The sequence below is a fragment of the Sturnira hondurensis genome, unplaced genomic scaffold (assembly GCF_014824575.4).
Source record: "Sturnira hondurensis isolate 20B ecotype Veracruz unplaced genomic scaffold, ASM1482457v3 Scaffold0006496, whole genome shotgun sequence".
Lineage (NCBI taxonomy): Eukaryota > Metazoa > Chordata > Mammalia > Chiroptera > Phyllostomidae > Sturnira > Sturnira hondurensis.
The window spans coordinates 19,740,097-19,758,584 of record NW_028079127.1 but is presented as its reverse complement, the minus strand read 5'-3'; the positions used below and the strand labels follow the sequence as shown (position 1 = coordinate 19,758,584).

Genomic DNA, 18,488 nt, shown 5'->3' with positions numbered 1-18,488 from the left:
TTTATTTGTCCTTCCCCTGAAGGGTGAAGCTTCTAGGTACATCTTCCTGACCAAGTTCCGGAAATTTCTGCAGGAGAATGCCAGCAGCCGGGGGGTAGGTGTCTGCCAGGCCAGCCCACCGTGGCTGTATGGCGGGGTCTGTACCCTTGGCTTCCGACACCTCTCAGCCTGCCTCGCTTCTCCTGAGCCCTGGCCCCTGCCCTCCCTGCCCAGCCCAGGCCCTGGGGCAGGCCTCGGATGAGGAGAGGGCTGGGCTCTGGGCTGGAACTGAGACCTGTCTTGTGCCCGGTGCCCACAGAATATACCCCTGCTCTGCCCCCCCGAGTACATGGTCTGCTTCTTGCACCGGCTGATCTCTGCGCTGCGCTACTACTGGGATGAGTACAGGGCTGCCAACCCCCACGCCTCCTTCAGTGACGGTGAGCGGGGCTGCCCCTCAGCTAGAGGCTGGGCAGAGCCAGGCACGGGGCAAGCCCTAGTGTTGGTGGGGTGTCAGTGTGGGGGTGAGGGCCAGCTGCCCAGGCCGCCTGCCTAGTGAGTCCCACCCCAGCGACGGGGCAGCAGGAGCCCTGCGCTCTGTCCGTGTTTGCACCAACTGTCCCCACTGGCTTTTTCTTAGTCCCAGCCTGCCTGGCCCTGTGCAGTGCTTTGTAGGGGACACCTTGGTTGGGCTCTGAGGACCTAGAGCCCTGTGTTTTTGTGGGGCACAGTCCTCAAGGGTCAGAGGAAGCTGTAGGTCCCCTGTATTGGGGGGATACCCTGCAGGGCTGGGCCAGGGCTCTCCCATTTTTCCTGGAGCGCCCACAACCAAAATGCCCCCTCCGCCCCAAGTTGTACAGTTGCTGGCACTGACCTGAAACGGTGGAGGGTGGGGGTGGTAGGAGGCCACGCTACATGCCTGGATGGGTGGGTGACCAATGGCAGGCGTCCTCTCCATGCTGGGCCAGAGTGAAGGGGGAGACCTCTGGGAGGTCTTCCTACTGGGTTCTGACTGCCGGCCTGGCTCCCCAATGTCTTGCAGAGGCCTATGTCCCACCCCAGGTCTTCTATAATGGCAAGGTGGACTACTTCGACCAGCAGCGCCTTGGAGGCCTTCTCTCACACCTCCGAAAGACCCTGAAGGGTGAGTGCAGGCCTGTGGGCAGTGGAGCAGATGCCGCTGGGTAGTGGGCGGCTCTGAACCAGCTCTGCCGGGAGTGCTGAGCTACACTGTGTCCACCAGAGGGCGCCCGAATATTGACCTGCTGGAGCTGCTAAATATTGATCTGTCCACTCTGCCTCCAGTCTTGGGTCCTGCTATCCCTTCCCTGGACCACCCACCCCCGGCGACTTCCGGGAGCCCTGTAATGAAGTGGGGGTGGGGGTGCTGACAGGGGGGACCATGGAATCTTGGCGAGGTCACCTGGTCGGGAGGGGGTGTGTGCAGTTGCTGCGGGAGCTGCTTTCAGGAATGAGCACAAGTGACTGCAGTACAGAGGGCTGAGCGGACAGCCAGCACAGCGGGGAGGCAGGTGCGCCAGAGAGGGAGTGTGAGGCAGGGAGCAGTGGCGGATGCCCCAGGGGATCTCGAGGGCCATCCGAAGGCCTGGCTGCTCATTGCACGGCAGGGCATGAGGTCGGGGGTCTGTGTTGTAAGATACTCCCTCTGGCCGCTGCTGTGCTTAGAACGGGTTGTGAAGGCCAAGAAAGGGGACAGGGTGGCTGATTGTCCAGGCAATAGAGGAAGGACAGGAGGGCATGGGTGAAAGGGAGGAGGTGAGGAGAACCCCAGGTCCCCAGGCTTCTTGCCAGAGGCTGTGGGGCTGGGGCGCCGCCAGGGAGAGGGGTTGCTGAAGGAGGCTGAGATGACAGGTTGGGTATGTTTGAGGTGCCCAGGGGCACAGCCAGGACCAAGGCCTGGTCTGGAGGCAGATATGGTGTGGTCATCTCCCAGCACGGGGTGGGAGCCAGCTGGTAGTGAGGCCTGGGCCCTGGGGGGTGTGCAAAGTGAGCAGAGGCTTGGGCAGCCCTGGGTCTCCTTTTGTTTATAGAGCAGAAGGAGGAAGGAGCGGTCAGAAAAGCTTGGGAGGGGGGGACTGAGGTCCCAGGAGACAGAGACAGAGGGACTGGGGACTGACAGGGAGGGTGTGATGGGGGTGCCTCCTGCTGCCACATCTCTGCAAGATGCATATGAGACAGTTGGAATCAGTGCAGGGGCGAGGCACAGGCGTGGGAATGGGGCCCTGCCAGGCCTCCTGCCCAGCCAGCGGCGCTGTCTTGTGGCCCTGGGCTGCTCTGTTGTGAGCCCCCGCCCCTCTGCTACACTGAGACCCGTCCTACCATTCCTCCCAGATGACCTTGCCTCCAAGGCCAACATCCTGATAGACCCACTGGAGCTCCAGGCAGCCACCATGGATGACCTGGACGAGGATGAGGAGCCGTCCCCAGCTGTGGCCCAGGTGCCGCGGTAGGGGCAGGCAGAGGGCTTCTTGTTGGGCTCTCCTTCTTTCTTTCCATAAGAGCAGGAGTGTCACATGTCCATCTTCCTTCCATGCAGGCAGGGGGCTCCTCAGTGGGCCGGTGCTCTTGCTGTGGGTGGAGGCACAAATCTTCCCCTCCCATCTCCCCAGCCCCAAGAGTCAGGGGAGCCCTGAGTGGGCCAGGTCCTGGAGAGCTGAGTGGTGCCTGGCCTCTTCTCTCCACCACAGCGCCCCGTGCAGGCCCTGGCCATTGGGGGTGCACTGCCCCTGCCCCGGCCCGGCTGGCTCAGCTCTCCAACCCTGGGTCGAGCCAACCGCTTCCTCAGCACAGCAGCTGTGAGCCTGATGACGCCCCGGCGGCCTCTGAGCGCCTCAGAGAAAGTGAAGGTCCGCACACTGAGCGCAGAGCAGAGGACCCGTGAGGACAGTAGGTGTCAGGCGGGGCCAGACATGGCTTCGAAGGGGCCTTCTGTACAACCCCCACCCTGGGCAAAGACAGGGTGCACTCCCCTTCCCGGCCAGTCCTCTGGCCTGGCAGTCTCTCAAGGGCGTGGGGAGTACATTCTGAGGCAGGAAATCGATGCCACAGAAATAGGTCCTGGAGCTACAGGACATTGCCCTGCCCCTCCCCCATGTTCTTCCTGCAGGCCCTCCTTGGGCCCGGAGTGGGAATATGGCTCCCTTCTCCTGCTGTGAGGCCCATCCTGCTCCACAGGCTTAGGAGACCACCAGAGAGGTCCGGCCCCTGACCCTGCCTTGCCCCCTCCCTAGTTGAAGGCAGCCGTTGGAACGAGGGCCTGCTGCTGGGGCGGCCCCCTGAGGAGCCGGAGCAGCCCCTCACAGAGAACTCCCTGCTGGAAGTCCTGGATGGCGCTGTCATGATGTACAACCTCAGCGTCCACCAGCAGCTGGGCAAGGTCTCAAACTGCGGGTCCAAGTGCATGGCATGCGGCTCTGCATGTTTGGGTGCATGCGTGTGCGTGTGCCCCCACATGGGCCCCAGATCTGCAGGGGCACCTGGGCATGGCTGTGCCACAGCAAGACTTGTTCCTGCCAATGCTGTTGCAGTCTGCCCTGGCCAACTCTGGGGAGGGGGTCCTGGGCCTCAGGTTGGGAGCTTGCAAGGGCTAGGGTCCAGGCTGGGTCTGGAGAAACCAGTGCAGTGCCCAAAGGTCACCACAGATGTGTGGTGTCCGATGCTACAGATGGTGGGTGTGTCCGACGATGTCAACGAGTATGCGATGGCTCTGAGGAACACCGAGGACAAGCTCCGCCGCTGCCCTAAGCGGGTAAGGCCTGCACAGACAGGTGGGTCTCTGGGAGGGAGGGTGGGGCAGAGGGGCAGCTTGCTCCCATAGGACTCCCAGGGCAGTCCACAGAGGAAATCTGGCCTGGCCCTGCCCCTGCCCTGACCATAGTGGGGCCCATGAGAGGGGCCTGGCACCAGGGTTGGGCATAATCAGAGCCCCATCAACCAGCCACGGCCTGTGCCAGGTGCCCCTACCCCCGGCCGGCTAAGTGCTGAGCACACCCACTCTGCTCATCAATTATGGATTTGACCCTGAGTGCTTCCTTGGCCGCCAGCAGAGTCAGCAGGAAGCGGCCCTGCTCCCCCAGGCTACAGGAGCCCCTCCCGAAGCTCACCTAGCCTGGGGAGCAGGGCCAGGCACAGCCAGGCTGGTAGTCCCTGGCAGGCCGCCTGCCCCCAACTGTCTGCAGTTCATCCCAGAGTCCCCGAGGAGTCCCAGCTGGGGGCTCCCGGGCCCCCAGCTGCATCTCACTTCCACGTCCCAGGGGTGACCATGGTTCTGTCCCGAGGCTGCGCAGACTTAGCAATGGGTCGGAGGCAGGAGAGGGGTTTGCAGAGCGGAGGCAGACCTGCTGGCCCTCTGCCTGCCCCACGCACGGGGATGGGTGGGCGTGTCCTGACCATCTTTTCTCCTCCGGTGGCAGAGGAAGGACATACTTGAGGAGCTGACCAAGAGCCAGAGAGTTTTCTCAGAGAAGCTGGACCACTTGAGTCGCCGTCTTGCCTGGGTCCATGCTACTGTCTACTCCCAGGTGAGCAGAGGTGGCTTTGGCCAGGGGCTGCTGCCCTCCCCAGTCTCACTGATGAGCCACAGGCTGGGCAGGGAAGTACCAGCCCCTTGATGCGCCCTGCTGCCCTGGGCCGCTGGCACACGCTCCCTCCCCATCCCTCATCCCTTTTCCTCCCATCCCATGCCACATTCCCTGCACCTCTCATGACTGTGAACTTGCTCACATGGCTATTTTAGACTCCCCAGTCCTCCTCCAGCTCATAAACCCGGGGACTGAACAGAATCTGTCTCTCCTTGCCTCCCCTTCTCCCTGCACCCTGAGCACCACCTCCCTCCCAGGGGCTCTGTGGCCTGTCCCGAGCCACACCCTTGTTCTTTGCATCCCCTCTTCTCAGACTCACGTCTCACCCTTGAGGCTACTGGCTTGTTCCTGCTCGCTCGCTCACCCACTTATCAGTAACAACTACCCGGAGCCTGGAGAGTGCCAGGCACTGTCCGGACACTGGAGACACCCAGGAGTGATTCAGAAAGACCAGGCTGTGCCCTCCTGAACAGCCAGCCTCAAGGGGGGGGGACAGACAGAGGGCAAGTTCCCTCTGGCTACACTTGGGCCTCAGGCCCTGACCCTTCAGACTTGTTTCCTCCCCTCCCTGTTCTCGCACCTCTCCAGGTGCCAGGTAAGCATCTGTCTCACCTTCTTGGGCCCTAACCCGGTCGTCAAGGCTCTTGGTGTCCCATCGCGACCCTGCCATCTCTGCTTGCTGTTTCTCCTGGTGGCTCCTCCACCACCATTCAGCCCCTCCTCTCTCTCCTGCCAAAGACCATCTTGCCTTCAGGCCCTGGAGAGATGTCCCCTGTCAGGGAACTTCTCCCACCACTAGGGTCCGGTGCCTGTCCATGGCTCTTAGGAACCTCGCCTTCCCACCTTTTGACCTTCTTTTTAAGTTGTGATAAAATATACATAGCAGAAGATGTACCGTCTTAGCCATTTTTTACAATTCTGGTAAAATGCAACATATAACTTACTTTCCCAGTCATTCTAAATGTACAGTTCAGTAATACATTCACGGTGTTGTAAAACGGATCTCCATCTTGCCATCCACTGGCCCACTGATGGACGCAGCCCTGTTCTTACCTCTCTGGGTTGTGCCCAGAAGCAGAGGTGGCAGGTCACACGGTCGTTCTATTTCAGCGTTTCTGAGGAGCCACAGGCCGGTTCCCACAGGGGCCGCACCGTTTCATGTTCGCACCAGCAAGGCACGGGCCTTCCGGTGTCTGCCCATCCTTGAGGACTCTCGTCACTCTCTTTTTTGGTTTTATTTTCTGTAACAGACATTCAGATTCGTGAAAGGTGGCATCTTGCTGTGGTCTGGGCTTGGGTTTCTGTAGTGACAAATGACGTTGAGCATCCATCTTTCCATATGCTTATGGGCTATTTGTGTGTGTCCTTTGGAGAATGTCTGTGCAAGTCCATTTGCCCATTTTCTAATCAGGTTGCTCGTTTTATTGTTGATTTGCAGAAGTTCTTTATATATTCTGGATATTAACCCCTTCTCAGATTACAATTTACAAATATTTCCCCCCATCCTGTGGGCTGCTTTTCCCTCTGCTGATAGTGCCCCTTGATGTGGGGACCATTATGTTCCCTCCTTTCCAACGAGGAAGCCTTTTACTTCTCTCTCCTAATGCATCGCCCGTCGCCCTGGCCAGAACTCCCAGTGCTCCGTGAAGGGAGGTGGTGAAAGCCGCTTCCTTGCCTTGCTCCTGCTCTTAGAGGGAAAGCTTTCAGCCTTTCGCTGTCTGGGGCGGTGTTGGCTGTGGGCTTGCCGTTCCACAGCTCGTGTTCCGCGGAAGTGCCTTCCCCTCCCGCAGCTCTGCTGTTCACACGCCTGCCTCCTGTTCACCTGCTTCCCCGCCCTGTCAACAGAGGGGAAAGGCCAGGACACCCTTCCCTGCTTCTGTGCCCACTTACAGCTCCCACTTTCTCCTCCCTCTTTCTTAGTGCCTCAGCTTCCTTTCACTCTTAGCCCAGTGCAGGCCCCTCCATTTGTCTGAAATAGTCTTGCAAGGTCTCTCTCGAGCTGCCCCCCTTTGCGGACACATCTTCACCCCCATGACTGCGGCCCTGTGGCTGCATCAGTGCCGTTGCCACCCCCTCCTCAGACTCAGCCTGCTTTGGCCTCTGGCTTGCTGCCATGTGTGCTCCAGGCCAGGCCTGCCCTATGACCTTTTGCTGCCATCTTCTCCCCAGTTCTTGGGTCTGAAGGTGCCTCAGAGAGCTGCTGTGCAGCCCCCAGGAGGCAGCTCTGGCTCCTCCCCAAGAGATGTGGGTGCTCTGGGTCTGGGCTGGGGCCTGGGGCCTGGGCCTGGGCCTGGGTCTGGTCTCCTTTGTGGGTCTTGGCAGACTGTCTGGGAACCATACTGTGGGACAGAAGGCCCTTGTAGGTCTTGTCTGTTTTCTGTGGCCTCTGTCCCAGCAGCAGGCACACTCCTCCTGACTTCCCCCGCTGGCCCCTTTGAGCTCCAGACCACATTTCTGCCAACTCAGTGCCTGTCCTTTGGGGGATCTCCAGGTAACGGGGCTTCACCAAGCACCACCCCTTGCTCTGCAACAGGCTGACTTTCCTCCAGCTCTTGTGATCTCCCTGGAGGCTCTGTCACCCCCCAGAAATGTTGCCGCATTGGTGTAGCCATGCCCTTGTCCCTACAGGCCATCCAGTCCCTTTCCTGCCTTGAGCCTAGATGAGGTTGTGGCTCTCTCCAGCCTTGTCCCCAAACACCCCTGCAGCCCCTCTGCACTGACTAGTGCTCCCGACAGACTGCTGGTCACACAGCGCCACTTACTTAAAGCATCCCGTGCTTTTGAAATGAAAGCAAACCAGAGTTCCCCAGGCCAGGGGCACCCTTCTTGCCTGCCAAGTGCTTGGTCGTCTCTGCCTGAGCGTCCTGGGGTCAGTTCTCATTTCTCACATCACATTCCCCAGAACCTTTCCAGTCCCCGGACTGATAAGCTGTGCCCACTGTGACCCTCACTGTGACCCTCACTCTGAGCCCCCCAACAGCCCTGTGTGCCTCCCGCAGGAGAAAATGCTGGACATCTACTGGCTGCTGCGCGTCTGCCTGCGCACCATCGAGCACGGCGACCGCACGGGGCCACTCTTTGCCTTCATGCCCGAGTTCTACCTGAGCGTGGCCATCAACAGCTACAGCGCTCTCAAGAATTACTTTGGCCCCGTGCACAGCATGGAGGAGCTCCCAGGTGAGGCCCGTTGGGGCTGGGAGGGGAGAAAAGGGCCTTTGGTGAGAGCCTTAGGAGTCCCGTTGTGAGTCGAGGCCCAGCGCACACGCTCACGAGCAGGAGGTGAGGCAGCTCCTGTTCCGTGCCGCCGGCATCAGACAAGCATTTGCTAGTGCCTGCGTGGCGGAGAATCCTGCCTGGTGCCAGCTCCACCAAACCAGCAGCTCCTCCTGGGCCGGGGAGGGAGACGGGCAAAGCGGACCCTGCCTTCACTTCCTACTAGGTGGCGCCGTGGCCAGGGGCCAACTGGCCTCTCACCCTGCTGCCGTGGCACTGCCACAGGGTGTGGCCACTGTGTGGGGTGGGGCTTGTCTCTTGGTCACAGCAGGGTGGGGCTCTGCTGAGGGCCACAGGAACCCCGGCTTCTTGCAGACCCCCGATTCTAGGCTGGGGTGGGTTGGTTATGCCTGGATCAGGCTGTGGGCTGGCAGGTTCCCTGTCTGCCCTGGCCCCAATTCAAATCTAGGTGTATGCTTTGTCCTCAGAGCAGGTGCTGTGGGTGCCGGGGTGGTAACTGCTGAGTCACCCAGTGCATGTGCTCAGGTGGATCAGGGCCCAGTCAGCGCTCTCGCCAGGACTCCTGTTCCCCTCATAGCAAGTCTGCACCCTAGTGTCTCACTGGCTCTCAGTGAATGCGGTGTCTGAAGTCCCCAGATGCCCGCTTGGGCCCAGACTGAGCCTTGGAGCTGGCTCTGGAGCCACTCCCCAAGCCCACCCCCTGCCAAGGGGCAGCCGCCTCTGCAGCCCCCACTCCCAGCCAGCAGCTCTTACTCTCCATCCTTCAGGCTACGAAGAGACCCTGACCCGCCTGGCTGCCATCCTGGCCAAACACTTCGCCGACACACGCATCGTGGGCACTGGTGAGGTGCCCTACAGAGGGCTCTGGGGGATGGGGTGGGATGGCATCGCAGGCTGCCTATTGTCTGCACAAAATGCTGGCCAGATGGGCATGAAGCATGGGGCCAGGGCTCATGCTAGGCACGAGCTGAGGCCCGGCTTGTCCCAGCAGACATCCGTGACTCGCTGATGCAGGCGCTGGCCAGCTACGTCTGCTACCCACACTCCCTACGGGCCGTGGAGCGCATTCCTGAGGAGCAGTGAGTGGGGGCTGGGGGTGGGGGATGCCCCCTGCCCTTCGCAGCACCGTGCCCAGCCTCACCCTGTGTCTGCTGCCCCTTGCCTTGCAGGCGCATTGCCATGGTGAGGAGCCTCCTGGCTCCCTACGAGCAGCGGCCCTGGGCCCAGACCAACTGGATCCTGGTGCGGCTCTGGAAGGTAAGCCTGGCTGGAGGGGCAGTGACTGTGGTGGCTGGAATGAAGGCTTGCCCTGCCCCACTGACCTCCACTGACCTCCACTGACCCTACCTTCAGGGCTGTGGGTTCGGGTACCGCTATACGCGGCTGCCACACCTGCTGAAAATCAAACCTGAGGACGCCAACTTGCCCAGCCTCCAGAGTGAGTACCCAGCTTGGGCTGGCAGCGGCCTTTGCCCACTGCTCTTGGCCTCTCAGACTTTCCCACTTCTTCCTGCCCTTCTCTGGGACTCATGTTGGGCCCCAAACTCCTGGTCTGTCCCCCAGGGTTTCCATTCTCCTTGGTCCTCCCAGCCCAAGGACACTCTGGGACGACTCACCCTTGCTCCCCTGTCCCCCGTGTGCCCTTTGGGCCTGGAGCTCTGCATGGTGAAAAGGGTCAGCGTCTTGGCAGCCTGCTGACAGCTTATGCAGGGTGAAAACCCTGCTCCCTGACCTCCATGCTTATCCCAGCACCATGTCTCTGTGCCCCTTCTTTGCCATCTGCTTGGAAACATGAGTCCAGAGGGGCACAGACTAGGGGTTGCACAGGGCCCCAGAGGGTGTTCACGGGGCTTCCTGGAGGAAGGGACATGTGGTTGGAAGTGGAGGCTGTGATCCCTCTCTGGGAGGCGTGGTGGTCGTGGGTGGTCTAGCTCACAGTCTGCCTACTGTCCCCACCTGGTGGCTCTTTTTGGCCCACAGGGTGTGCTTCTGCCTTTGTGGGCTGTTTTGGCTTGAAGGGTATCCCCAGAGGCCAAGTGCCTTGTTCAAAGTCACACAGCGCGTCCTTGCCAGTTGCCTGGGTTCTGCCTCCAGGGTGGGACTGAGCTGCAAGTACCGAGTGGCAGTGGGCCGGGCCGCGTCCTGCTGCTGCTGGAACTATCGATTTGCACGGGGAGTGGGAGGGCTGCCCAGCCCGGCTGCAGGCTCTGGTTACTGCTGCCTATCAGCTCAGACTTGGCCCCCACCACCTCGGCTGTATGCCAAGGCCAGGCCAAGGGCAGCAGAGGACAGTAGAGGACGGCAGGGCTTAGAAGAGGCTCTTGGGGAAGCTGGCCTTGAGGCAAGTGAGGAAGGGTCTAGGTCACCCTGTCTAGGTCCGGCCCCGCCGAAGGGCCTGTGATTGAGGACTTGCTGGGGCGGAGGCTGAGGGCTGCTCCAGGCCTGGGGCTGGGGGGAGATGTTGTGGGGCTGGAAACGACTTCAGCCTGTGGCTTGCTCAGCAGAGGGAGGGGAAAGATTTAGCCCTGCTCCTCTGCCTTCATCTCCTGAGCATTCCTAGAGCTACCTTTCTGTCCTTACAATAGCCCAACAAGTGAAGACAGAGGCAGGGCCCCTAACTAGTATCCCCGATGCCCCTGCAGAGCCCTGTCCCTCCACCCTGCTGCAGCAGCACATGGCGGACCTGCTGCGCCAGGACCCTGACCTGGCACCCAGCTTCCTCAACAGCGTCCTCAACCAGCTCAACTGGGCCTTCTCTGAGTTCATCGGCATGATCCAGGAGGTGGGTTGTGGGGGGCTCTGGGGGCCGGGGTGTCGCAGAGCAGAAGGCATGACCTGCGGTTGGCCAGGCCACTGACTGCTGCCCGCCCCTCTGTTGGTGGCTTAGATCCAGCAGGCTGCTGAGCGCCTGGAGAGGAACTTTGTGGACACTCGGCAGCTCAAGGTGTGTGCCACCTGCTTTGACCTCTCGGTCAGCTTGCTGCGCGTCCTGGAGATGACCATCACCCTGGTGCCCGAGGTGTTCCTTGACTGGACCCAGCCTACCTCTGAGATGCTGCTGCGCCGTCTAGCACAGGTGTGTCCAGCAGGGCAAGGAGAGCGGGTGGGACCCTGGGATACGCCAGGGGTGAGCCATCTGGCCAATGACTGCCTGCTACCCTCACAGCTACTGAACCAGGTGCTGAACCGGGTGACGGCTGAGAGGAACCTGTTTGACCGTGTGGTCACCCTGTGGCTTCCTGGTGAGGACTTGGGTGCCCTGCACCCAACATACCGGGCCTTGGTTCTGCTGCCGGGAGCAATGATGCCCTTTTTCCCTTTGTGCTGGCGCAGCCAGGCTCAGCAGCCCCAGCCTTAGCTCTCCCCTCAGCTGAGAGGTCAGTGGGGAGGGAGGGTGGCACCAGCAGGCGGGTGTGGGGAGCTCATCCCCCTCCCTGCCTCTCTGTAGGCCTGGAAAGTGTGGACCACTACCCTATCCTGGTGGCAGTGACAGGCATCCTGGTGCGGCTGCTGGTGCATGGCCCAGCCTCAGGGTGAGTGTCAAGAGGCATGGCCCCCATGGGAGTGGGAAGTCTCGTGGGGAGGGGGCTGGGTGGGCCCCCTGAAGCTGCTTCCTCATCCCTAAAGTGGAGCTCAGGGCCCGGTCTGAGGCAGAAAGGGCTGAGATGCCTGAATAGATAGCACAGCAGCAGCTGAGTGGGAGAGTCAGGGGCCCCAGCTGGACAGGGTGCTTGGCCCATGTTCAGGGCCTCAGGCAGGGCAGGGGGACCAAGACTCTTGGGGGGGCACCCTACAATGCCCAGGACAGCGCTTCTGAGACCAATAGCCACGCGCACACACTGCCACCTGCATCTATGAAGGCTTTGGCAATGAGCGTGTGCTACCTTTATTAAGAAACAATGTGACAACCAGATTCAGGGCCCTCCGGGGGCCCCCAGCTCAGCTGCACACAGGAGGGGTTCCCAGGCCCCTCCCTGCCTCCCTGTAGCAGCGGGAGGGGGTGAGAGCCACACAAAGTCATTAGACTGAGGCCGCTGCCAGGCCTTAAGAGGCTTCTCCCCCCAAGGGACAGCGAGGCCCGGCTCCGCCCACCTGTCTGGGCCATTGCTCAGCAGGCATTTCACGGCTAAGAAGCTGGGGGCACTGGGCCACAGTGCCCTTTACTGCTCTTTGTGAGCCCATGGGAGAGGCTGTGCCCTCAGAGTGGCCTGAGATGCTCCTGGACTTGGAGCAGGGCCACCCTGGCTAGGCCTAGGACAGACCCCCAGGGGTCTGCGGAGGAGCCTCATGCCTGCCCACTGGACTCTGAGTGGATTTGGGCAACTGGAGTAGGCTGGGTACTGGTACGTGGAGTCTGCTTTCATCAGAAGAGGGCTCGCTCCTTCCTTCCAGCCTGCTGGTGTGTGTGTGGGGGTGGGGCAGGTCTTCCTTCGGAGCCCTCCCCGTTTCCCTTGGCGCCCACTCCCTCGCCAGTTCCTTAGGGAGGGGAAAGTGCTGATACCTCAGCCCTTCCCACCACTCCTGGGTGGCTGCCTCAGCCCCCAAGGGTGCCCTGGGGCTCTAATGCAAGGGGTGTCCCAGATGGGCCTCGGTTCCAGTCCTCACACTCGGAGGAAAGGGGGCACAGGCAGCCCTGTGCTGAGGTGAGGCAGGAGGGTGGTCAGGGGCCCCAACCCCTGTACCAGTGAGTGGGGCGACTGTGGTGCAGTAGGAGGCTCACTCTGGAGGCTGAAGGACGCAGCCCATGCTTCCCACCAGTGGCAGTACTCTGCATGGCAGCAGGGCGCAGGGCGAGCAGCAGGCAGACGATGACCCAGGTGGGGGCCCTGGGCAGCCTAGGTCATCACCAGCCCTTCAGAGCCTGTGGAGTTAGTGGACTCTGAGGCAGCCTTGAGCCGCAGACCCATGGGGTTGTAGAGGTCAAAGTCCTCGGCGACTGCCAGCTGCACACAGCCGTCGAGGCCCCTCCTGCCTGGCTCCAGAAAGACCACATGCTTGTGGACGCTGGCCTTGCGGCTGGGGGCGTCAGGGGGCGTGCTGCTGAGCACCGAGGACTGCGCACTCAGCTCCTGGAGCGGGCTGGGTGCTCGGGGCCAGCAGTGGCAGGTGCGGCGGTAGCATCGGCGGCAGCCAGGGCAGGGCGGCGCGAACAGGTAGAGCAGCACCAGCACCAGGCCTACGGCACAGCCCAGCAGTGTGGTGTAGCTGGTGTTGAAGGCCTCGGGCTCAGGGTGCGGGAAGTGCACACTCACGTTGTACTCATGTGTTTGGTTGTGATGCAGGCGGGGCCCGGTGGCCAGGCACACAAAGATACCCTCATGCCAGGGCTGCACGCTGCTGATGGCCAGGCTGCCATCACCCATCACTGCAATGCTGCCATTGGGAGACCCTGGTGCCACCAGCAGCTCGTGCTGTGGGGAGACCCAGGCGACGCGCAGGGCGGGGGCGCTGGTGTTGCAGTGCAGCCTCAGGGACCGACCCACCTGCACTTGCAGCTGCTCTTCAGGCTGCTCTAGTCCCCGAGCCACGGTAGCCGAGCAGTTCTCGAAGACGCGGCTGTGGTCAAAGAAGCGCACACGGGATGTGGGTACCTTGAAAGCCAGGCACGTGTACTCGCGTGCAAAGTCACTCACAGCACTCAGTCCCCGCTGGTACCACCGCTGCAGCAGGTAGTAGAGGCGGCAGTCGCAGGGCAGCGGGTTGTTGTGCAGGTAAAGGCCGTTCTTGAGAAAGGCCGGCAGCGCTGCCAGGCTGGGTATGCTGATTTGTCCCAGGTGGTTGGAGGAGAGATCCAGAGTGTGGAGGTGGGCAGAACTTAGACCATGCAGGTGGTCGAAAGAGAAGGTGGCCAGTTCGTTGCAGCCGAGGTAGAGCCGGCGGAGCATGCCCAGGCCCCGGAAGGCAAGCTGGTCCAAGTGCGCCAGGCGGTTATTGAACAGAAGCAGCATCTCAAGCGCCCCCAGTCCGTCGAGGTCATGGCGACCAACCCTCCGCAGCACGTTCGATGATAAATCGAGCAGCCGCAGGCCGCTGGCATTAATAAAGACTCCGCGACTCAGCGCCTCCAGCTCGTTGTGACCCAGGCGCAGGGCACGCAGCCGGGAGAGGGGGGTTAGCCAGCCAGGCGGCAGGTACTGGAGCGAATTGTGACTCAGGTCGAGGTCGGCAGCGAATGCAGGTAATGCGACCGGCACATCTTGCAGCCCAAGGCCCGCGCAGCTTAGCAGGTCGGCGGCACAGGTGCAATTGTAGGGGCAGTTATGGGGCATGGGGCTCAATACGGTCTCCGAGTCCAGGGTGCTTGATCCGACGTGCAGTATGCACAGCAGCACCAGCCAGGCCATGGCAGCGAAGACCAGGGGTGGGACCGGTAGCTCTGCGTGGGGCGCAACTCCGGGACTCACCCCCTTCTGCCCATGCTCAACGTGGGTGGCGCAGAAAGACTGATGGCGGGGAAGGCAGGATGCGAAGTCGACCCCACACAGCCGGCAGCTCCTGCTCACCAGTTCCAGGTCGATTTGCCCCGCGCTGCTCTCAGCACTCCTTTCTCGGGTCTCCCCAGCTCTCCGAGTGTTTTCTGGGACACTTCGCTCCTAAATACTCTCTCGGAGCCAATTATTCAGGGGCGGGGCCTCGGGCTCCCATTGGCTCCCGTTGGAGGGGGGCGGGACAGTTGTGCCCCCAGGAGCAAGGTTCCCTCGTGGCCACCGGAGGGAATGCAACTCTGGCCTCAATGCCCCAGCCTGTGCTTGGTCAGCAGGTTCCTACGGCGCCTATCTAATCTCCCTGCACAGTAACAAGGCGGCCTGGCAAGCGTGCCTTTAAGTTTGCTGTTTTCTTTAAAGGGTTAATGTATGTTAGGGGGCAGGTGAACTTGCACTGCCTTCTGGTAGTGCCCCTGTGCCTCAAAGTGGTACCCCAGTTGTGTGGGTCCTTACTGGGATTTAGGACTTCTGAGGGTAGGTTGAGAATCAGAGATATGGGGTGGGCTGGGTGTCACTCCCCATCCCCCCCAATAGGTAATGCTCTCGGAGAGGTCCCAGCCTCCTAACTCATCTCACACCCTCTCCCACTAGGACAGAGAGAGCCACATCAGTGCTCCTGGCCGACCCCTGCTTCCAGCTCCGCTCCATATGCTACCTTCTGGGGCAGCCAGAACCCCCTGCTCCTGGTACTGCCCTGCCTGCTCCCGACCGGAAGCGCTTTTCCCTACAGAGTTGTGAGTTGGCCAGGGTGGGTCAGGGGACGGGGACTAGGGGCCGGGCCAGGCCATGAGTCTCAAAAAGAGCAGACTTTCAGGCTGGGGGTACTGAGGCACTTGGCTCTAGGGCCACACTTGGCCTGACCCCTCTGACCAACCCCAGATCCAGACTACATCAGTGTTGAGGAGCTGGCCCAGGTGGAACAGATGCTGACCCACCTGACCTCTGCATCTGCCCAGGCAGCAGCCGCCTCCCTGGTGAGTGGGGCCACCACAGGCCCACACCTGTCACTTGAATGCATGACTGTGTGCGCACTGTGTAGGCTGTGTATGTCCACCTGCGTGGGCAACCAATCCCAGCACCCCTCCCACCTTGCTCCCTGCAGCCCACCAGTGAGGAGGACCTCTGCCCCATCTGCTATGCTCACCCCATTTCTGCTGTGTTCCAACCCTGTGGTCACAAATCCTGCAAGTAAGTGGGCCCCATGGCTATGTGAGACAGGGTGGGGCAGGGCAGGGGGAAAAGCAGGGACACACAGGCCACCTTAATCCCCTCCTGTCACAGAGCCTGCATCAACCAGCACCTGATGAATAATAAGGATTGCTTTTTCTGCAAAGCCACCATCGTGTCTGTGGAGGACTGGGACAAGGCAGCCAACTCGAGTGCCACTTCCTCAGCTGCCTAGGTCAGTCCCCACAGCAGGAGCCTTCACCCTGGAGCCCAGACCCAGGCTGGGCCCTATTTATGAGCGCCCCTTGCCAGCCCCCACACCTCCCACCACACATCCAACCTTCCTGCCTGTGTGTAACCTCAGCAGTGGGAGCCCAGCCATGCCCTCATTGTGTCTGAGCTTGACTCTCAGTCAGGGCCACAGTGAGCATTAAATTATTATTCCATACAGCCTGGGCCTGGCCCTTCTTGAGGGAATGGACTTCATGGGGTGTGCCCCTTAGGGGTGTGCCCAGCAGGGGGTCCCGCCAGACTTTGTCCCCAGGAGAAGGCAGATGTCCAACAGTCTCAGCCTGGTCCCAGCCTCCCCGGGGAAAAGGCAACGAAGGAGTCCAGGGCCTTCGGGTACGTCAGGCAGCTGGGACGTATCTGCCCTGGGCTCCCCTGGCAGATAACGGGCTCAGGCGGCCCCGCGCCGTCCCTCACATGATGACCCGAGGCTCTGGCACAGACTCCCCAATGGACTTGTGGGGCAGCACACTGGCCCCGTTGAGGTAGAGCTCATCGTTCACTATGACATCTTCACCCAGCACCGTCACGTTCTCCATCCGGACCTCGGGTGAAAGGGTAGGCCTTGTCAGCGAGGCAGGCACACTGCCTGCCCCTCTCCCCATCTGACCAGCCCAGAGGCTTACCCATTGGCCCACGCGGCAGCGCCAGCCCACAATGCAGGATTCGAGCCAGGAGTGGGAGCGAATGTGGGCGTCTCGCAGCACTGTGCATCGGCGGATGCACACACCGTCCTCCACCACCACACCCGGACCCAGGCTCACATTGGGGCCGATGCTGCAGTTCTGGCCAATGCGGGCACTTGGATCCTGAGGGCAGTGGGGAAAACAGAAGTGGGCAGCTTATCCGCCAGGACTGAGGGGTTAATGATGGGCTGGGCGAGGGCCTCACCACCAGCACGTTGCCCACGATGCCAGGGCCTGAGCACAGCTGCTCAGGCTTCTTCTGTCGCAGCGACTGTAAGAAGAGGCACATGCCGGTGAGGAAATCCTTGGGCTGCCCAATGTCCATCCAGAAGCCTGCAGGGGGTAAATGCATCAGGGGCTCAGCCCAGCCACAGAGCGCCCCCACCCTGTGGCCTTCCTGCCTCACCCTGCAGCTCCATGGCATAGAGCTGCCCCTCCTTGGCCATGACGGGGAAGACCTCCTTCTCAATAGACGTAGGCCGCAGCTGTGGGGGCGGGCAGCTTGTGAGCAGGGTCATGGTGGCGGCAGCCTGCCCTACCCCAGCCCCCCAAGAGGCACCGCTACCGACCTGGATGCGCCGCAGCACAGCAGGGCTCAGGATGTACATGCCGGCGTTGATCTTATTGGACACAAACACCTGTGGCTTCTCCACAAACCGGTGAATGCGGCCTGTGTCGGCCTCGCACACCACCACACCGTACTTCGAGGGCTCCTCTACTCTGGTCACCTGAATGCAAGGGGACCTCAGGCCTAGTCCAGTGTTCCTGTACCTCCATGTGCACATAGTCATGAATCTCAGGAGCCGTGCCCCAAATCTTCAAGTCTGCATAGCTCTGCACCCACAATATAAGGGAGGTTGGACATGGGAGGTAAAAGTGTCAGAGAAGAAAGACCTGGCCCTTACCAAAATGGAGCCCTCCTGGCCATGGTGCCGGTGGAACTGCACCATGGTTTGGAAAGGGAAATCACAGATGACATCACTGTTGAGGACGAAGAAGGGGTCTGTGGTCTCAGACAGCAGGTCACGGGCCAGTGCCAGGGGTCCAGCTGTTGGAGGCAGACAAACAGGTCATCATTGTCCAGGGGAAGGTGAGCCCTGGATTCAGGCTCAGCAGGCTCCATCCAGGCTGGGTCTTACTCCTTTCCTAGCCCTAAACCACAGGGGGCCGCCTGGCACCTTGTTTCTACCCAGTGGCAGCACTGAGCCCCTAGTTAAAGAGTAGTTAACATTTATACAGTCCTAAAATTATACTGGCCCTTTGAAGGCAAATGTGAGGCTGATGTGGCCACCGGTGAAAATGAGTTTGACACCCCTGCCCTAAACTCCCAAGAGACTTTCCCCTCTCTACTGACCTGTCCCCAAAGGCTCCTCTTCGTGGGACATAGAGATTCTGATTCCTAGCTGGAAGGTAAAAAGCCCCAGTTAGGTTCCTCTCACCGGTGTGAGAAGCTGAGTGGGGACCGAGGGAAGGGCCAAAAGTTGACTCAAGCCTCACCCTCTGCTCCTGTGCCTTCATTTCCTTCTCCAGCACCTGAGACATGTAGCTCACGGCCAGAATCACGTGGTCCACACCTGCCTGTCCGACAGAACAGTACCAGCAGACAGGTGGGCTTAGATAGAGGTATGGGTGTCCCCCACCGTCCCTCATCCTGCCACGTTCCCGGCCTTACCGCGGCCAGAGCCTCCACTTGGTGCAGCAAGATGGGCTTGTTGCAGAAGTCCACCAGTGGCTTCGGGATGCTCAGCGTCAGCGGGCGCAGGCGCGTCCCGTAGCCACCTACCAAGATCAGTGCCTTCATCGCGCCTGGGAGCGGGCAGCTGGAGACTGAGGCCCGGCTCCACGGTGTTCGCGGCCCGCTAGGCCGACTCTGCCGTTCCCTCCCACTGCCGGGCAGGACCCGTGCCCTTCACCTGCCAAACTGACCAACGCTGGGTCTGTCTGGTCACCCAGGACGCACTGACGCCGAAATCCGGGGCGCCACAAACCAGGACGCAACGCCGGCTGGAAAGGCGCTGGCTCCACACTTACGCAGGCCCCGGGCCGGC

The 18,488-nt window shown here is 61.1% G+C and overlaps 3 protein-coding genes across 6 annotated transcripts in view; 1 reads left to right on the top strand and 2 right to left on the bottom strand.

The window, feature by feature from the left end:
- The window catches only part of RNF123 (ring finger protein 123), a 26,344-nt gene extending 10,428 nt beyond the window's left edge, over nucleotides 1-15,916 (top strand). For all 4 annotated transcript variants that reach the window (XM_037049704.1, XM_037049702.1, XM_037049703.1 and 1 more), the window contains 21 exons: nucleotides 23-94; nucleotides 299-419; nucleotides 1,022-1,123; nucleotides 2,332-2,438; nucleotides 2,688-2,886; nucleotides 3,231-3,376; nucleotides 3,665-3,748; nucleotides 4,413-4,520; nucleotides 7,580-7,757; nucleotides 8,582-8,656; nucleotides 8,806-8,893; nucleotides 8,984-9,071; nucleotides 9,168-9,252; nucleotides 10,457-10,596; nucleotides 10,702-10,890; nucleotides 10,981-11,056; nucleotides 11,263-11,347; nucleotides 14,891-15,033; nucleotides 15,179-15,273; nucleotides 15,402-15,487; nucleotides 15,581-15,916. In XM_037049704.1, coding sequence (XP_036905599.1) covers nucleotides 23-94; nucleotides 299-419; nucleotides 1,022-1,123; nucleotides 2,332-2,438; nucleotides 2,688-2,886; nucleotides 3,231-3,376; nucleotides 3,665-3,748; nucleotides 4,413-4,520; nucleotides 7,580-7,757; nucleotides 8,582-8,656; nucleotides 8,806-8,893; nucleotides 8,984-9,071; nucleotides 9,168-9,252; nucleotides 10,457-10,596; nucleotides 10,702-10,890; nucleotides 10,981-11,056; nucleotides 11,263-11,347; nucleotides 14,891-15,033; nucleotides 15,179-15,273; nucleotides 15,402-15,487; nucleotides 15,581-15,701 — 2,388 coding nt within the window. In that variant the 3' untranslated portion in view covers nucleotides 15,702-15,916. The remainder of the gene's footprint in view (nucleotides 1-22; nucleotides 95-298; nucleotides 420-1,021; nucleotides 1,124-2,331; nucleotides 2,439-2,687; nucleotides 2,887-3,230; nucleotides 3,377-3,664; nucleotides 3,749-4,412; nucleotides 4,521-7,579; nucleotides 7,758-8,581; nucleotides 8,657-8,805; nucleotides 8,894-8,983; nucleotides 9,072-9,167; nucleotides 9,253-10,456; nucleotides 10,597-10,701; nucleotides 10,891-10,980; nucleotides 11,057-11,262; nucleotides 11,348-14,890; nucleotides 15,034-15,178; nucleotides 15,274-15,401; nucleotides 15,488-15,580) is intronic.
- On the bottom strand, nucleotides 11,685-14,897 carry AMIGO3 (adhesion molecule with Ig like domain 3). Its single transcript, XM_037049709.1, has one exon. The coding sequence runs from the start codon at nucleotides 14,156-14,158 to the stop codon at nucleotides 12,650-12,652; it is 1,509 nt and encodes a 502-aa protein (XP_036905604.1). The 5' UTR covers nucleotides 14,159-14,897; the 3' UTR covers nucleotides 11,685-12,649.
- On the bottom strand, nucleotides 15,886-18,488 carry GMPPB (GDP-mannose pyrophosphorylase B). Its single transcript, XM_037049712.1, has 9 exons — nucleotides 18,113-18,488; nucleotides 17,938-18,018; nucleotides 17,795-17,843; nucleotides 17,346-17,488; nucleotides 17,010-17,168; nucleotides 16,847-16,925; nucleotides 16,646-16,773; nucleotides 16,381-16,563; nucleotides 15,886-16,299 (listed from the first exon to the last, which is right to left on the bottom strand). The coding sequence occupies exons 1-9, from the start codon at nucleotides 18,239-18,241 to the stop codon at nucleotides 16,168-16,170; spliced, it is 1,083 nt and encodes a 360-aa protein (XP_036905607.1). The 5' UTR covers nucleotides 18,242-18,488; the 3' UTR covers nucleotides 15,886-16,167.

Bases quoted from the DNA above. Each gene is read 5' to 3' on its own strand.
- AMIGO3 (XM_037049709.1), bottom strand. From the start codon at position 14,158: ATGGCCTGGCTGGTGCTGCTGTGCATACTGCACGTCGGATCAAGCACC.
- GMPPB (XM_037049712.1), bottom strand. From the start codon at position 18,241: ATGAAGGCACTGATCTTGGTAGGTGGCTACGGGACGCGCCTGCGCCCG. The intron at 17,169-17,345 runs GTAAGGGCCAGG...CCTTGCATTCAG, and splicing joins GCCAGGAGGGCTCCATTTTG to GTGACCAGAGTAGAGGAGCC. The intron at 16,926-17,009 runs GTCGGTAGCGGT...CCGCCCCCACAG, and splicing joins CTGTGCTGCGGCGCATCCAG to CTGCGGCCTACGTCTATTGA.